General features: G+C 47.4%; 1 protein-coding gene and 1 non-coding gene across 2 annotated transcripts; both read left to right on the top strand.

Annotated features, from left to right (window-relative positions):
• The first annotated feature begins 2,616 nt into the window (after positions 1 to 2,616).
• On the top strand, positions 2,617 to 9,545 carry LOC135805426 (putative uncharacterized protein DDB_G0271606). Its single transcript, XM_065319456.1, has 6 exons — positions 2,617 to 2,897; positions 5,574 to 5,636; positions 5,803 to 5,852; positions 6,406 to 6,785; positions 7,363 to 7,445; positions 8,072 to 9,545. The coding sequence occupies exons 1-6, from the start codon at positions 2,711 to 2,713 to the stop codon at positions 9,217 to 9,219; spliced, it is 1,911 nt and encodes a 636-aa protein (XP_065175528.1). The 5' UTR covers positions 2,617 to 2,710; the 3' UTR covers positions 9,220 to 9,545.
• Positions 9,546 to 16,607: 7,062 nt separating this feature from the next.
• On the top strand, positions 16,608 to 16,725 carry LOC135807750 (5S ribosomal RNA). The gene has a single exon (XR_010552016.1). It is a non-coding gene; the product is annotated as a 5S ribosomal RNA (ribosomal RNA).
• Positions 16,726 to 18,832: the final 2,107 nt, after the last annotated feature.

The raw sequence follows: 18,832 nt of genomic DNA, 5'->3' as shown, positions 1-18,832 counted from the left end.
GGGTAGCTGTCACGACTTGTTTTCAGAATTACTAGTACAGTACATGTAGATCTACTACGTAGTACAGTACGTATGCCAATTTTCATGATGTAATCAGCTCTGGTTTCAATGCTGTCGCATCGTGTGCACAGGCTCTACAAATTGTAAAGTGAGGGGATGGTTCAGTTGCGCAGATCTTTTCATAGAAGTTACGGAGACACAATAATTGGTAATGAAATTTCCCAATCGCCTTGTGAACAAGTGCCGTGACTGCTATTCCATTTGCGTGCGATACATAGCAAACACTACATCCGTTGTGTGTACACGTATGAAGTTTTGTAGTCTTATAACAGTACTATAAACAAGAGTACTAGTACAGTATATAAGCCTTCGCATGACAATGCGGTCTAACTGCAATTCGAAGTAGCAAAGCAACATACCACCCAACTACTTGGGTGGGTCAGCAATATCAGAGGACGGAGTGGTTGTGAAGGGTAGGCATTTCCCAAATCGGCCAGCCGAAAAATTCGCCGAAAACAGTGGTTTCCAAGAAATCACCGATCTTTTCGCAGAATATGCAATTTTCGTACTGAATCCGCCGAAAATCTATGTTTTGGTGTCTCTACAGCATGCATATACAATTTCTGTAACCATTATACTACGAAAGGTGACTACGACTTCAGGCAGTTTCGAAATCGGCCAGCAGGAAAAGACGCCGACATCATGGCTGTGAAGAAATCTCTGTTGATTGGCGTCGAGAATTGACAAATTTCGCGCTGAATTTGCCGAAAATCGATTTTTTAGTGCCTCTACAGCGTGCATGTAAAGGCATACTGCGAGCGGTGACTTCAAAATCAAGTACTGCTTTGAGCCGAATTCTGACTTTGGGGATCATAATATGGCCGAAATTGGACATCCTCTTAGCCGATCGAAAAGCCGATAAGGCAAAAAATCGGAGTTTTTGGGAAATGCCTAGTGAAGGGGGAGGGGGTCCGGGGGTCGTGCCGCGGGAACATTTTGTAAAAAAAGACAGAACAGAAAAACAAGGACAATAAAGGCTTGTTTGCTGCTACTTCAAGTTTCATGCTCACACAATCATCAACATCTGCAGCACTGTCAGCACTCTGGGTACATCCTCCGGTAAAAAAAGACACAACATCCTGTGTTCTGGGTACTTTGGCACATTTTTTTCTTTGATTTTTAGTCATAGAATTTTATGGTTCACGTGCAGAAAACTAAGTAAGTTGCCGTGAACCAAGTGTACCTACATGTATTTGTGGCCAACAAGGCTCTTCACTGAAAGTAGTAGCCGTGTCGAGTCGAGTATGAGTCAAACTAAAACAAATTGTAAACTGTCAAAGATCTGACGGGTCCCGATTTTTTACTACGGTTTTGCACGTTCCAGACGGACCACACTTTTCGAAAAGTGGTACGGCCATGGTCAACCAGCCGTAGCGGGTGCTATGCACCTGTACATCCGCCAACGTCCTTCACAGCTGAGACTTTCAGCTCATGCTTGTGTCTTGGTTGCGCTCACCTTCCCCTCGGGCCTCCTATCAGTCCTATGTTAGTTGGAAGGTTGTTGGAGTGCGCATCCAAGATGTGCTAGAGCTGATAGCCAGTTAGTTGTAGAACATCCGAGTACCGTCGGTCAGTGTGGTGCAATGTTATCGCATGAGCTGATTGTGTAGTAACTGGTGGTGGTGTTAGTGGACATAATCATTATAGCCGCACAACCGTTGTACTAGTACAGTAAAACCTGGTGTAAGCGACCTCTGTGTTTAGCAACCACCTGCTTAACGACCATTTTTCCATGCACCGACAGTTCTATACATACACTGTGGGACCTAGTTCTAAAGACCACCTGGCTTTAACGACCGCTTTTGCTTGCACCGTGGGGTGGTCGCTTTAACCAGGTTTTACTGTACTTCCTTGATCCTTTTTCTTTTCTATAACTAAATCCTTGGCTCTCCATCCGAGTATTACTATTCATTATTATTACGTACTTGTAACAAGAGTACATTGCCTGTACTGTGTTTGAGGATAACACTTACTATTATTTTGTTAGTCCATCACCGGTGGTCTGCACAGGGTACGCCTCCAACATTCGGATCCCCTGGCCTTCTGCTGAAACGATAATGACACTTAGTAGATCTACTGAGTAGATCTACACATCATCATGACTGTGACGTCCATGTAGATCTACATGGTAACCAGTAGATCTACCGAGTCAGCATGGTCAGTGGCACTGCCAGACCTGGCCTAATGACTAATGACTATGTCCTTCGAGTTCGAGCTTCAGCTGTTCATTTTGCTTGAACAAGTAAGTAACTAACTGTTACTAATAGTTAGTTGAAGCCAATGAAGGAAAGACTAAGTGGTGCTCCAGACAGTCCAGGATTTTTGCTAGCGTTCTGAGCTGGACATGTCGACAGTCTTGTGATTCACTCATTGTCAACCGTCTCAGATCAGCCTGTGTAGTTATCATGGTTTAGTTATACCGCGCCGCGCCGGTCATTTACCGTTACAGCACTGAAGTCACTACTAATAGTACTACTAACTAGTACTACTAGTACTACTAGTACTACTAGTACTACTAGTAGTACTAGCTGTGCGTGTGCATGCAGAAACTTCAAAGTGTGCGTAAATCACTGAATCAGTGGAGAGGTGTTCTGGATCGCTGAAAGAACGACCTACTTCCTGCGAGCGTCTTGCGAGTGGCAGCGCGAAAATGCGTCCGAAGAATGGATCGCCTGGCATGGCCAACTCTCGTGTTGGCGGCCGACCTATCCTGATAATTGGGGTTATTGTGCTGGCCATGTGCATGCTGATGTTCGGCTACCAACGTTACGACAGGGTGCGCAACCGAGAGTTCTTAGCTCAACAGCATGCTCGTCTGACGACAAGTAAATTGAATGGTAAGCGTGGCATGGAATTATCGGTGCTACATGTACTTGTATTGAAACCTAGCGTGGTCAGTCTAACTCGACGGACATTACATAAAAGCCCTCGGACTGCATTCCTGTACTACCAGAAAAGCGTTCTGAAAAATCCAATCTTTATGAGAAAGTAATAACTTTCAGGTCCGGATAGCTACGGTGCAAACGGGACAGTAGCTCAAAGTCCACTGCACCAAACGATTGTGGCAGTAGAAAAAAAAAAAGCGGCATACATGAGTTTCGCGATAAAGGTGTAACCCACATCAACAGGCAATGGTACTCAAGGAAATTCACCTGCATGAGCAGTCTAGCTCCGGGATGCAGCACAGTGAAGTAGCATGAACTGCAGGCTGTACACTGACACAAGGCGCAGGCACAGGCATCTTCATTTGGCCGGATTTCACCGAGCTCGGGTGTGCGAGTGCTATTCCCAGTACTATAGGTTATGTGATATGGCGCGCTGTGTGCCAAACATGTGCCCAAGAGACTCAGTGGCAAGAGAAGCGCAATCTGTATTTGCGAAGTGACTTCGCTGTGATGGTCCAGTCTTAATTGATAGTGTGGGCAAATGAACATAAGAGCATAGCGCAAGCACACGGCGTCTGTGTACATGTTCACGGTGACCATGTACACATCCATGTGCCTGGTATACGCATTCATCCGCAGGCTTGCATGTAAATGCACTCTGGTTTGGTGGCCACATCTGCATCATGGTGTCTGTGAGCCGTGGATTGTGTGCAGACTGCCGAGACCTTTTGTGTGCAGTACACTCGGGTCCGACCGGAACTCTGAATGTGCCGGGGTAATGAGAGTGAACTATGCACTGATGGAGCCTTTCTCTGCTGGCCGGCAAACTGGGCCAATTGAAGTGACACCGAAAGCTCCACACCATTAACATGAGCATGCAGGGGCGTCGGACACGGTGCGGTCACTACGGTATTGACTGTACCACTTTTTGCCCCAGGTACCCTGTGAATCAATGAAATACCCTGATCTGGGCTCTAAATTTCCGAAATGTTTCGGCTCAGCAACCCTCCCCACGTGTAAATTGAACTTCCGATGGCTGACTGTTACCACCCTAAATATATTACTTGCCGACGCCCCCGGCATGTTGTGTGTGCTGGTGACCCATGGCGCATGAGGCTAGCCTACTGCACACTGTGACCATGCACCGACACACTGTACTGATTGTACATCACACGGTGTGCGGCAGTGTAGTGACTAGTGAGCAATGCACCTACCGTAAACTGTACCGTTGATCCGCCCCCACTCCAATTCCCGCCCCGCTGTCGAATTTCTGCTTTTGAAGCGACGTCGGCGTATGCAACAAAATACGATGTTGAACTGACACATGTACTGCTGTACACAATGCGTGCGAGTGCAGGATGAAAATGTGCACAATCCAGCATTCCAGGTCTGATCTTCTGCTTTGTTGTTGTACATCGTACTGCACTTGAACGACTTGATCTAATTCCCGTCCCCTGCCGAAAAACCAGCTGGGAAGCGGTGTGTGTGTGTGGGAGGGGGGGGGGGGGGGGGATCAACGGTCATTTACGGTACTATTTAACATGTGTGGCAACATAGTTGGTCTCAATCTGCCATGATCCTTTTCATAATATCAGAAATGTTGTTTATTTATGATCCACCAACTCACTAACCGGAGTGTCGATATTAAAGGGGAAGTTAAGGCAAAAATTAAAATTTCACCAGTTGTAGTCTTCGGGGTGCTGAGTCGAATGGTCTTGGTCCGAGAAAGCTGAGACGCTCCCTTCCTACTTGAATCCCAATCGAACTCGCGCACTTCCACCGAAACTGGGTGACTGCGCCCTACTAGATGGGGATTTGTATGCAAAATGTCACTAAAAGCGCCGTCTCGTTCTTATAAAAGCACGGATGACCGCGATTGGCCCATATGTTGTAGTCTTTTGGACGCTGAGTCGACTGGTTTTGATCCGAAAAGGCTGCGATGCAGCGTTCCTCCTTTATTCCCAATCGAACATGGTTGAACAAGCGGTCACGTGCTCCTGCGTACACCAGTCAGCTGGTCACCGTGCCTGCAGGGTACAACTTACTAGCCTGTTTGACCTTTTTTGGGTGCAGTCCTGTCACTCGAGTTGAACTCGAGTTGAACCTTGGTGTGAAAGTTGTCGCCTGCTGGCGTGGTGACCAGGTGATTTGGGCACCCAGGAGCACGTGACCACTTGTTCAGCCATGTTCGATTGGGAATAAAGGAGGAACGCTGCATCGCAGCCTTTTCGGACCAAAACCAGTCAACTCAGCGTCCAAAAGACTATAACATATGGGCCAATCGCGGTCATCCGTGCTTTTATAAGAACGAAACGGCGCTTTTAGTGACATTTTGCATACAAATCCCCATCTAGTAGGGCGCAGTCACCCAGTTTCGGTGGAAGTGCGCGAGTTCGATTGGGATTCAAGTAGGAAGGGAGCGTCTCAGCTTTCTCGGACCAAGACCATTCGACTCAGCACCCCGAAGACTACAACTGGTGAAATTTTAATTTTTGCCTTAACTTCCCCTTTAACTTTATACTTCCTTTACCATCTTTCTCCAATATACTGATAATGGAGGCTCCGCTGCAGCAGCCAATATTCACCATCTGTTCGATTATTTATGCTCTCCTCCTTTTCTTTTTCTAGAATGTTCGAGCTCAAAGGCACAAACGATGGAGAAATTGAAAACAGCCGAGGAAGAAGCGGAAAGTAAGTGTGTACACAGTTGCCAGTTACGACTACTTGTGCAATGCCGCTTGACTGCCCGCAAATGTGCCGATGTGCCATGATGATTTTGTGTACAGGGATCATACAATGGCTCAGTTATAAAGCAAGTGAGAGCTAGTGATGTTTCTGGTACTTTGTTTTCATGCAGACTGCAGGCTGCAGGTCACTAAGCTGCAGACAGAATTCAAGGAAGAAAAGGTAACCGATGCAGCCACTTTGTGCACGCACATTTCCGGGCCATGTGCGTATTTGTGTGTGAGCGGGGGGCGTGTGTGAGTGGGCATGGTGGGTGCATGCATTCATGCATGCGTGTGTGCATCTTAGCACGCAGGACATGCAGCAATTATTGCTAGAGCATGCATCTTGAAGTCTAGGCTAGCCTCTTTGGTTCAGCTACATCACATGTACATGCTCGTGATTGACTTTTGAATCGCTTGTGTGTGTGTGTGTGTGTGTGTGTGTGTGTGTGTGCGTGCGTGCGTGCGTGTGTGTGGTGTGTGTGTGTGTACATATAACGTTGTGTGTGTACATGTGTGTATGTATGTGTTTGTGTGTGTCTGTGTGTATGTCTGTGTGTATGCATGTGCGCGTGTGTGCGTGTGTGTATCTGTGTGTGTGTATGTATGTGTGTGCGGGCGTGCATGCGTGTGTGTGTGTGTGTGTGTGTGTGTGTGTGTGTGTGCATGCATGCATGAACGAATGCGTTTGTGCTTCGGTTGCATGTGATATAACATTCCCCCATCGTTACCAGGCTGCCAAAGCATCTGCTGAGACTGATAAAGAGGACCTAGAGAGAGAAAAGAAGACAATCCTGACGCAGCTAGAAGAGTCAAAGTCTGACCTTGAGCGCCTAAAGCAAGCCCATGGAGATGTGAAGACGGAACATGATCGCAGCAAATCCGATTACAAGACCTTACAGGGTGACTTTGACAACCTAAAGCGAGAACATGATCAACAGTCAGAAAGGCTAACACAGATGGAAAGCCAGGTGGCTGCTCACAAAGGAAAAGAGGAGGAAGCCGAACAGATACGGCAGGAGCGCTCACAGCTAAAGGATCAACTTGCCGCCTGCCAAGATCAGCTACGTCAGAAAGAATTGAATGAACGGACTGTACAGGAGTCAATGGGACGGTAAGCTGTGCTCCTACTTGTAGTTCTGCTGTTGCTGCTGCTGCTGCTGCTGCTGCTGTTGTTGGTTATCATTGAGATTCACGGAGTCTTGGTTTCTTTGTCTGAGTCAATGCCCTGGTACTACATGTAGCGTTTGCTCTCACTTCCCTTTTACCTGCCAGATGCCGGAGTCTTTCGGTAAGGTTTCCTGGTTGTAGAAAATACCAGAGTTTTTAATGGAAAGCTGTGTTTAATAGTCACGAATTTTTGCTTACTGAGAACTCTTTTGTGTGTGTGTGTGTGGGGGGGGGGGGGGGGGGGGGGAGGGGGAGATCTTTTGTTCGTTTGCTAGATCGTAATTCTCAGCCTTTCAGCACAAGTCCTGGAAGTAGCTTCGGCTGAGGGTTCAGCTGGCTATCTTTTACCGTCAGTCAACCTACCCGAGGTGTATTTCACATACTGTCGCGACCAAGGCTCATGGAGTATTTTGTGCGCGATGTGTGTGTGTATGTGTGTGTGTGTGTGTGTGTGTGTGTGTGTGTGTGTGTGTGTGTGTGTGTGTGTGCGTGTGTGTGTGTGTGTGTGTGCTTCCCTGCAGCAACAAGTTTAGTGCTGCTGCTGCGCACTTTGCAAAGGCAGCCGTTCCCAGACTTGGAGCTAACTTCGTAGGGGGAAAGATAGGTATGGTCAGCGATCTCTCTCGCGCTGTTTCTGATATGCATGGAGCCGGCACATGCGTGCATGTGTCCGCACATCTACATGTATAGCCATCTGTAGTACCAGTTTGAAACACGTTGTGAGTGGTGTGCGTGGATCAATGCACGTGTACTGTATGTACGCTAGTGTATTTGCCCCCCCCCCCCCACCGTACCACTGTTTGATCTTTTCTTTGTTGTCGAAAGAAGGCAAAGGAGTAAAATGCCGTGCAGGCTGTGCTATGTATGCAGCTTGCATGTGTTGTTGGATAAATACTACTAATAATTGTAAGCTGAGAATCGACTGACCTGTTTGTCGTGACTCGTGACATCATTGCGAGTCCCGAACCAACGGACATGAAAGACAAATAATTCACAAACGTATCCCAATAAGTTCCGCGTACCATATTTTACCGGCTAAAAGTCGACCCCCAATACTTGGGCTTCGGTTTACTGGTTCAATAGCGAGGAAGCCCCGTTTTGTGCATGTCTATACATGCATGTGTTATGTGCATGCACATAATTATATGCGGGTGCACATGTACATGTCATGTACAATATTATGTGCTTCTGAGTTACCGTATGCATCATTCCTGTGTCCTGTTGTTGCAGCGCCTCAAGGACGTTCACAAGGCCTCCCTCCACAGGATAAGTACCAAACTGCAAAGCAAGAGCGACTGCCACAGCAGCAACACCAGGAACAAGAGGAACCGCATCGCCTCGGCCAGGAACAAGACCATCAAGGGGGCCAGCAGCAGCAGCAGCAGCAAGGAGAGCAGCACTCCCAACCGCAGCAGGACCAACAACAGCAGCAAGGTCAGGACCAGCAACAGCAGCAGGACCAACAATCCCAACAGGACCAACAACAGCAGCAGGACCAACAACAGCAACAGGACCAACAACAGCAACAGGACCAACAACAGCAGCAGGACCAACAACAGCAGCAGGACCAACAACAGCAGCAGGACCAACAACAGCAGCAGGACCAACAACAGCAGCAGGACCAACAACAGCAACAGGACCAACAACAGCAGCAGGACCAACAATCCCAACAGGACCAAGAACAACAGCAGCCACCGCAGGGTCAGGATCAGCAACAGCCCCAGGAAGGCCAGACTGAAGAACAGCAGCAGGGCCAGGGACAATCTCAACAGGACGAGGGCCAACAACACCAACAGGATCAGGAGCATGGGCAGCAGCAAGAAGCACATGAACAGCCCAGCAGCCAGGGAGATCAGCACCAGCTATCACAAGAAGGGCACAGCGAAGAGGATGATAAACAGAACCCTCAGGGAGATCACTCACAAAATCCTGATTCACAGGACGGCAATCCAGAGGGAAGTGACAAACAGACTGAGGTGAAGGAAGGAGGAGGTGATGAACCGAAAGAAGCTCCACAGGAAGGTGGCGAGGAACAGAACAAACCAATGAAGACCGGAGATGCTCGCGAACCTGGGGAGCATAGCAAAGAGGAGAGCCCCCGAGATGAACACGCTGATTCTGACATGAAGGACGATCAGCACAATGCTGGAACTCAGACTGACAATGAACAGCAACACGAAGAAGATCAGCACCCAGAAGACGGCAACCATGATGGAGAAACTGGTCCTGAAAATGCCGGAGAGGGGCAGCATGAAAATCCTGAAAACAATGCTGCTCGGCCTGCATCAGATGAGGAGCCAGCAGAAGAAGACCCCAACCAGCAGGAGCACGTGAAGCAGCCTGGTGAAGACGCACAGCAGGATTCTGAAAGAGCGTAGCATTTTTAGTGAGATTTGATATGATGCTGAACTTTTTGCCTAATGGTTGAATGTGCTAATCGATATACAGCCTGCTGAGCATTGTGCTGTGGTTTGGCTAGATAACAATTATACCATCGTGTTACGGCCCGCCACTTTCTGAGATATTTGGTCATATAATCCGAGTATCCCTTGAGAACCTTCACTTCTTGCCTGCTGTCACTTGCCCTGGTGACGAGCCAGTTATTCGGGTGAATTTCTTAATTTTCTGTTTGAATATGTTTTTGTTTTCCGCAGAACGAGCGTTCTGGGATCACGGCTGAAATTCCACACAACTGCAAGTTGGATATGTGTTGTAGATAGCTATCTAAGCTCTGTTGTCTTCACATCACGGGAAGATCCTTATCAGGATGTGTTGCATTCCGGAAACGAGCCAATCGGGGAGAATTTCAGGTACCGTAATGTCGCGTACAAAAGCAGGTGCTTACGGCCGTATAAGCCAGGGTTCAAACCATGCTTCTATTCAAGTTAGGCTTCTATTCAAAATATGCTTCTATGTCAACATCATCAGTCTACACTCTGCAGTGCATACTGCCACCCATGTACTTGCACATGTGTTTAGCAGAGAGCGGCTTCTATTCAAATCGTGCTTCTGTGTCACAGCGCGCTTCGAAAAAATCGGCTTCTATTCGAGTCATGCTTCTTTACAGCTCATGCTTTTATACGCGGCACTACAGTATTTCAGGTACGGTTCACTACGAGAGGAACGGCCAGAAATGCGGAAGACTGAACAGCAATCACTACTATGGAAATTATTATAGTCTATGGTATTGTTGTTTAGGCGCTGCATCTGCGCCTTTGATCCTAGAGGGTGGTGGCGTTCCCACGGCGGATGCGGAAAACTCGGCTTCCAGCCGAGTCTCAGCGAACCGTGAAATTTATTTATTATTTATTGTTGTTAATAGTGTACATGTACACCACCTACTACCGGTGAAACTGTGGGATGAAAGAATGCCAGCATACTCGTAAATCGTGCTCCCAGGACCGCTGTATTTGAGAAAACAGCATCCTTTTCTTTGCATGGTCCTCAAGATGGGACGGCACTACATTTGTAAGTTGCCCGGTGAGAAAGGTACATGTACCTCCAATTTTAATCCTCACATGAATTCACCGTGGCGGTTCCACCGAAGTCAAGCAACTTCGGGCGAGGTTAGCACTAGTACTTGGATGGGTGATCGCCTGGGAATACCTCGTGCTATACACTTTTTTCTTTTCTTTTCTTTCCTTTTTCAGTTTTCATCAGCTTTTTCTTCTTCTCCCTACGACTCGTACTACAGTACTTAGTCTAGCTCTGTCTGGCGTGCGTCGGTGGGTGGTTCGGCGGTCTTGTGGGCCAGGTTGTAGTTTTTGTTTTGTTTGTTTTGAGTTTTGTCCCCTCCCCATGCCCCCAGCCATTGTCACGGGTGGTGGTGGAAAGGGCCGAACCGTTTTTCATCATGCTCTGACACACTCACTGACTACACTTTTGTAAGCAACTAGCCAGTTTGACCCTGGTGGGGTGAGTGGTTGCATGGGTTGGTCCTGCATGCATGTCTGGTCACGAGGGCATGATATGCTGGTGTTTTGGGCAGGCTTTGTCCCCAAGTCCCCTCCCCACTGGGCATCCCATGCAGAAGCTTCAAGTAGGGGAGAAAGTATGGCCATCAGCCATGATCATGGGGAATGATCATTGCATTTTCATCCTGCACTGACTAGAATCCAGTTGTTTGAAACCGGGTGAGAAGCTTGTCACTATCGGACTAAAGCCAGGGACAAGCTTATCTATTTTTGCGGATTTTCTTTCATAAAAAAAGAAACGTCACAGGCTGCTCTTCGGAGGTGTCCGCGTCCCAGCGGTCCGGGCAAGCGACCGCATCTCAGTGGGACACTTGTCCGTGGCCTTTGTACTGGAATCTGTGAGAGAGCCTTTCCAGGGACTACACACCTACCGGGTATGGACAAATCCCTGGTGTTGCTCCTTTTTTGTTCCTTTCCTTTTTATTTGTTTTTGCTGAGAAGGAAACGTTGCTGCATGAAAAGCTTTCTGTTCACGCCAGCGCCTTTGGCATTTTCTCTAGTAACATTGCTGGCTGATAATGGTCATTGCTCGTGATGCCAATGGTGAAGAGAAGCTGGGTTTCTTGCCATTTGAAACTTCCTGACTCTGAAAATGTAGCTTGAACTAAGAGCTCCAAGTATCAAGTTTAGTTTTTCGTTGTGCCAGACCTATTGTTAGAAGCTGCAGAGATGAGGAGCAAGGGCCTAGCCTAGGGAGGCGTTGGATTAATGCCAATAATGGTGTTTATGGCCCTGAAGACGCCAGCAGTTTTCACTTGTCAGGAGGACAGCCAAGTTGGAGCAGGCAGATGACAGATTATTTGAGTATTTATAGCAGATCGTCTCAGCACCTCATGGTTACTAGTATCTGACAAATGCCTCTTATTGCTAGTCTGCATTAGAGCATAGCAGAATTGATCATGTCACAAGTAGTGTCAAGACTTGATGTCCTACGATTATGCTCAGATCATGTTGCAACTTCACGGGAATATTCGTCCTGCCACTGTGCGCTCTCCCAGAGTTGCATGCAGAAGTTACATGCCTGTCACAGTGTGCAATGGACAACGCGTTTGCATTGCTTATGGATGCAAGCGGATGGAGTGTAGACCAGATGAGAGAAAGTGATCCGGATATTCAACTAGCTTGGACTGCCATAATTAATTGGCCAGATGCCTGGACCATCTGAACATTGCTCCGAACCAATCCACAGAAACAATACCCACACAGGAAGCCAAATGATAAACCCATTCAGCAGCTATCGAACCTTTCATCAAAACGTAATGCAGTGCATGCATACTACTACTACTACTCAAATGAGATCAACGGATGCCACATGCAGATACAACGTGGAGGCTCAGTATTTTCAAGAACACAGTGCAGTCTAGACAACTAGAACAACGGGTCTTGCACCTAATGTCCCTGATTTGCTTGCTGTATTTAGGTCCTTGCAATTCTCCGATGGTTATGTACCACAGTATGAGATATATGAGGGATCCCGGCAGCATGATAGATCCATCGGTACGTGAAATTCTCCTGGATGTTTGTGTGTGGTTATAGTGGTACAGGACATGTGATGTACGCCTCTTTGGTCGCTCACACATGATCCATTACCAGCATTGGTTACACTTTATTATCAATTAATATTTGTTATGACTTACGCTGGTCTGCGTACCCACCCACTCTACTCTAAAAAGTAGAGACTCTCGCTTGCCATTAATTTATCCGATAGTTTGACTCTCTAGGAGTTTCCCTACTACATGTATTATATGATAATTTATATTACCAATGCTCTAGACAGCAAGCTGTTTTACAATTATCCTTCTACATGACATTGTATATCTTCTTGACACCATGACTTTCTTTGAAGGTCCTGTAGCTATGAAATGTTATTTGCTGCAGGTCATGTGTGTGTGTGTGTGTGTGTGAGTGTGTGTGCATGCGTGAATGTCCCACGCGTGGGTAAATATACAGTCATGTACGTGTTCTGTGCCACACAATTTCACTATCTGTATGACAGCACAGCGGCAGGCACAGCGCGCGCGAGAGAGAGAGAGAGAGAGAGAGAGAGAGAGAGAGAGAGAGAGAGAGAGAGAGAGACAGTGTCAAGGAAGTTGCCGCTGCACCCAAGAGAGAGAGAGTTTTAATAATATCTCTGATGTGACTTCTGCAGTACTACATGTACTTGTATGATCGAGCGTACGAGTGTGTGTGTGTGTGTGTGTGTGTGTGTGGGTGTATGAATGTCCGACGCATAGGTACATATACAGCCAAGTCTGTGGTGCCACACAATTTCATTATGTGCAGAACAGTGGGCCGGCACAGAGATAGAGACAGACAGACACAGAAAGACAGAGACACGAACTCAGAGAGAAAGAGACAAAGACGAACAGACAGACGATCAGACCCAGAAAGACAGAAAGAGGGGGACAAACATTAAGAAAAACAGGAGAGACAGACAGACACACAGACTCAGGAGAATAACAGACAGAGATAGATAATGTGTGTGTGCGTGTGTTTGGGTGTGAATGTCCCACGCATAGGTAAATGTACAGCCACGTATGTGGTGCCACAGGCAGACACAGAAAGACAGAGACAGAAACAGAGGGATGCGCATAAAGAGCGACAAACAGAGACACGGACTCAAAGAGAAGGAGACAAAGACAGACAGACAAAGACGAACAGACAGACGATTAGATTCAGAAAGAGAGGGACAAATGTCAAGGAAAAACAGGAGAGACAGACAGACACACAGACTCAGGAGAAAAACAGACAGAGACAGACAATCAGACATAGAAAGTCAGAGACAGAAACAGAGAGACGCACAGTCATAATGAATGACAAAAGGAGAGACAGACACAAAGACTCAGAGAAAAAATAGCAGCAGAGAGAGGCAGATCAAGAAGAAGACACAGAGACAAAGACAGAGAAAAAGAGACTGAGAGAGGGACAAGAGAGACAGAAGAAGAGCAGCAGAGAGAGAGAAATAGAGCTATAAATACAGGGACAGGCAGACAGACAAACATAAAGAGACAAGCAGAGACAGCCAAACAGACAGACCGAGACAAGGAAACAGTAGGAGAGTTACGCAGACAGGCAGATAGAACGACCAAGACTCAGACTTAGAGAAACACATCGACACACACAGAAAGAGAGAGAGAGAGAGAGAGAGAGAGAGAGAGAGAGAGAGAGAGAGAGAGAGAGAGAGAGAGAGAGAAACATAGCGGCACACAGACAGGCAGACTGACAAAGACAGGCAGAAGGAGAAAAACACACAGACGACAGATAGACAGACGAAAGGCACACAGACAGGCAGAAGGAGAAAGACAGACAGACGAGAGATAGACAGACCGACAGATATATACAGAGAGGGAGAGAGAGAGAGAGAGAGAGAGAGAGAGAGAGAGAGAGAGAGAGAGAGAGAGAGAGAGAGATAAAGAAAGAGAGATAAAGAGAGATAAAGAGAGAGAGAGAGATAGAGAGAGGGAGAGAGAGATTGATAGAATAGAGAGAGAGACAGACGGACAAAGAAACATGTCGAGACACACAGATACGAGAGATTTCGTTCCTTGTGTTTCTAATACTGAAGTACACAAGAGAGATTGGAAGCTGTGTCACAACTCTTGGGTTTCACATATTACTACGATCATCAGGCAACTACTATAATATAAGTAGGTAGCAGCAGAAAAACATATAGTGAGGTGAACTCATAAAACAGTGAGCCGAAAAATACGATTAAAAAAGCCGATTCACAAACCAGGTAAAGACAGGAAGAGAGAGAGAGAGAGAAAGATATGTGCGCATATACCCTGCACCCATGCACGCGCATACACACAGAAGGGAGTTGATAGGTGGAGAATTAAGTCTGGTTTTGGAAATTTTATTTTTCATTGCAATCAGGTTCGGCCTCATTTTCTCTGTGCTGCGCTGATGAGTCCACAAAGGACGAAACAGTTCTGTCCGCAGATTGGGTATAGGTAGATAGAGAGATATAGATGAAGATCGAGAGACAGAGAGAGAGACAGAGAGAGAGAGAGAGAGAGAGAGAGAGAGAGAGAGAGAGAGAGAGAGAGAGAGAGAGAGAGAGAGAGAGCGAGAGACATAGGCAGCTGTATTGGCGATTATAATCCGATGTATTCTGTGTGGCGTAGACCAGGTGTGCATTGAGAATCATTTCACAAGGCCTCGCAATAATTATATGGAATTGTGCAGTAATGTGGTGCAAGTCTTCATACGTTTCACTCAGGTCATGTCTGAGATCGGCATAAGAGAAAATCAGTGGGTGTCCATCCACTTCACTTGCAGACTTGCGTGTTTCTCTTGCGACGGATGCACATGGTACTTAGCTTCTGTGTCAATTGGCTCATTCTGCAGGCGAGTGGTCCCTGCCTGAGTTCAATGCCGGAAAAGGTAAGTAGCTCTAGAGTGCAGTATAGAGAACATTATGCCAAATACGCGGTCATTAGGAGAGACTATACCAGCAACTTCCACTCATATACTTGAATATCTAATTGGATCTGTATAGAAGACACTGCTCAGTGGTATTGGAGTTGTGGTTGATCAACAGCGTATCTTTTAGGTCCATTGGTCTTGTTTGAGTGACACTAGCCATGCAACCGGACAATGTTCGTGAACGGCTTCATTACCAAAGAACTTGATTGGTTTGCCATTTAGCTTCCTGTGTGGCGTGATATTGTTTCCGTGGACTGGTTTAGATTCTTGTCCATGTTTCCAGGAGTCTAGCCAATTAATAGCAGCCCAAGCTATTTGAATAGCCGGATTATGTCTTCTTATCTGGCCTGCACTCCATCCGCTTGAATCCGTAAGCAGTGCAAACGCGTTGTCCCTTGCACACTTTGACAGGCATGTGACTTCTGCATGCAATTCTGGAAGAGTGTACAGTGGCAGGACGAATATTCCTGTGAAGTAGCAACATGATCTGAGTATAATCGTAGGACATCAAGTCTTGACACTACTTGTGACATGATCAATTCTGCTAATGCTCTAGTGCAGACTAGCAATAAGAGGCATTTGTCAGATACTAGTAACCATGAGGTACTGAGACGATTCTCTTTGGCAAGCCACCCACTCGGCTATAAATGCTCAAAGTTAATAATCTGTCATCTGCCTGCTCCAACTTGGCTGTCCTCCTGACAAGTGAAAACCGCTGGCGTCGTCCGGGCCATAAACACCATTATTGGCATTAATCCAACGCCTCACTTGCTCCTCATCTCTGCAGGTCGTAACAATAGGTCTGGCACATCGAAAAACTGAAATATTTGGAGCTCTTAGTTCAACTTCAAGCTACATTTTCAGAGTCAGGAAGTTGGAAATGGCAAGAAACCCAGCTTCCCGTCACCTTCTAAGTTGACATCACGAGCAATGACCATTATCAGCCAGCAATGTTTTACTAGAGCAAAGGCGCTGGCGCATGGCGGGAACAGAAAGCTTTCCATCCAGCAACGTTTCTTTCTCAGCAAAAACAAATAAACAGGAAAGGAACAAAAAAGGAGCCATACCCGGGTACCCAGGTGTGTAGTCCCTGGAAAGGCTCTCCCACAGATTCCAGTACAAATGCCACGGCCAAGTGTCCCACTGAGATTCGGTCGCTTGCCCGGACCGCTGGGACGCGGACACCTCCGAAGAGCAGCCTGTGACGTTTATTTTTTATGAAAGAAAATCCGCAAAAATAGATAAGCTTGTCCCTTTAGCCTTTCGCCTATCGGATAGTGGCCATGGACAAGGTCAAGGATCAGGGAGTGAACATGCAGTGACGACGAATCTTGTATAAGAGGAGTCGTCGACTCGAGAAGGATGTCTACGGCCATACCACGTTGAAAATACCGGTTCTCGTCCGATCACCGAAGTCAAGCAACGTCGGGCGAGGTTAGTACTTGGATGGGTGCCCGCTGGGAATACCTCGTGCTGTAGACTTCTTTTCTTTTCTTTTCTTTTCTGTTCTTCTCAGTTTTCATAAGCTTTTTCTTCTTGCGAGTTCTCTCTAGAGCTCTACTACGTGTACTAGTTGTTAGTCTAGCTGTGTCTGGCGTGCGTGGGTGTGTGGTTCGCGTGTCGTGTGGGCCAGGTTGTATTTTTGTTTTGTTTGTTTTGAGCTTTGTCCCCTCTCTGTGATGGGTCCAGCCATGGTGTTGCTGCTGCGGCTGCTGGTGGTGCTGGTGCTGGTGCTGGTGGAAAGGGCCGAACCGTTTTTCATCATGCTCTGACACACTCACTGACTACACTTTTGTAAGCAACTAGCCAGTTGACCCTGGTGGAGTGAGTGATTGCATGGGTTCGTCCTGCATGCATTTCTGGTCACGAGGGCATGATATGCTGGTGCTTTGGGCAGGCTTTGTCCCCGAGTCCCCTCCCCACTGGGCATCCCATGCAGAAGCTTCAAGTCGCCATCCAAGCCGGTGTGCCGCAAGGCAGCATCTAGGTCCCACGCTCTTCCTTAAGTTATAATTATAATTATGTCAACGACATCTCTGATTGTGTCTCCCCTGACTGCCAGCTAGCGTCGTATGCAGACCACACAACATTTTACCACCTGATCCGTGCCGATGACGTGTCCCCCGCCACTTTTAACTCACTGCAAGCCTCCCTCGATGAGCTCCAAGCTTGGGGATCGAGATCATGGGAGGTCCATTTGGAGCCGACAAAGTGCCAGGGAATGTCGATGAGCAGACGATCAACACCCCTCCCACCCTCTTCTCTCAGCTTCGATGGTACCGTGATCAGAGAGGAAACCGATGTTAAGCTTCTCGGTGTGACCTTCGACGGCAAACTGCTGTTCCGCAGCCATCTCCACCAGGTTGCAGTCAGAGCCAGCCAGCGCCTTGGCTTCTTCAGGAAGGTGTGCCCAGTACTCGACCGCAACGGCCGCCTCAGCATATACAAAGGCTTCATCCGCCCAACCATGGAATATGCTCCCCTAGTCTGGCAAGGCGCAGCCCGGTCCAACCTCGCGAAGCTTGACTGCATCCAGCAACGGTGCATGCGCAGCGCTAGCGCTGGGACCATGCTCCCAAGCTTATCAGTGCGTCGGCAAGTCTTGGGACTGTGCTACCTGTTCAAGCTCCACTACATTTCCGGTCCAGCCCAGCTGACAGACATGTTGCCACCTGCTGCCCCTGAGCCCGCCCGCCCCAGAACCCGCCACCAACATCAAGTGAAACACTCCCATGCCTTCCAGTTGTCAAACCCCCTCCCCGCAACAAGTCCTGACATCCTACACCGATCCTTCCCGTTCGGCCTACTAAAAACCTGGAATGCTCTACCCTCTGCCATCCTGAACGCTCCCCCATCCAAGGCAGCGCTGCAACGCTTCAAAGTAGCGGTGTACAAGCACAGTGTGACCTCCTCGAGCAAACTAACGTTACTTGTGGGACTGCTGTCGACGTGTACACCACAGACTAGCATACTACCTGATGGCCTAACTCTTTCTTCTTTCTTTCTTTTTTACCCCCCCCCCCCCCCACCACCCTGGTGCGCGTTGTGTGCAAGGATACCGAGACCTTTGGTCGGAGGAGTCCACAACGCCCCACCTACACACCTACACAGCTGCGCTAGTGGATACTAGTAGTCAGCCCCGACTCAACACTAATACTAGTAGTTGTTTGTTCTGTCAACCCTCAACTTCTGTGTTCTAGTCGTTTCTTCGTTCTCCCTGCATGCAACTTTGTTATCTTTCTTGTTCTTATTATTGTCTCGAGCCGGGTTTGTGTTCTTTGTAGAAAAAAAAGAAAAAAAGGGGAAAAGTATACTGTATTTTTCGGAGTATAGTGCGCACTTTAGATGTGCTATTTTAGGCCCTAAATCGCAGGTGCGCACTATGGTCCGAATATGAAATGCATGTACTTCAATGAAGATTGAAGTGCGCACCCCCAACGATAGGCCTTGACGGATTATGCTAATATTTTCGTGAAATTATGCTTTTCGCATTGCTGAAAAAATTGCAGAATTATGCTATTTTTATGCTAAAAGTTATCATATTATGCCGCATTATGCTCACATATGCTGCTGATGTATATGATGGTTC

Source organism: Sycon ciliatum, chromosome 1 (genome assembly GCF_964019385.1).
Source record: "Sycon ciliatum chromosome 1, ocSycCili1.1, whole genome shotgun sequence".
Taxonomy (NCBI): Eukaryota; Metazoa; Porifera; class Calcarea; order Leucosolenida; family Sycettidae; genus Sycon; species Sycon ciliatum.
The sequence above is the reverse complement of the archived record's forward strand: the minus strand, read 5'-3'. Positions and strand labels throughout refer to the sequence as shown.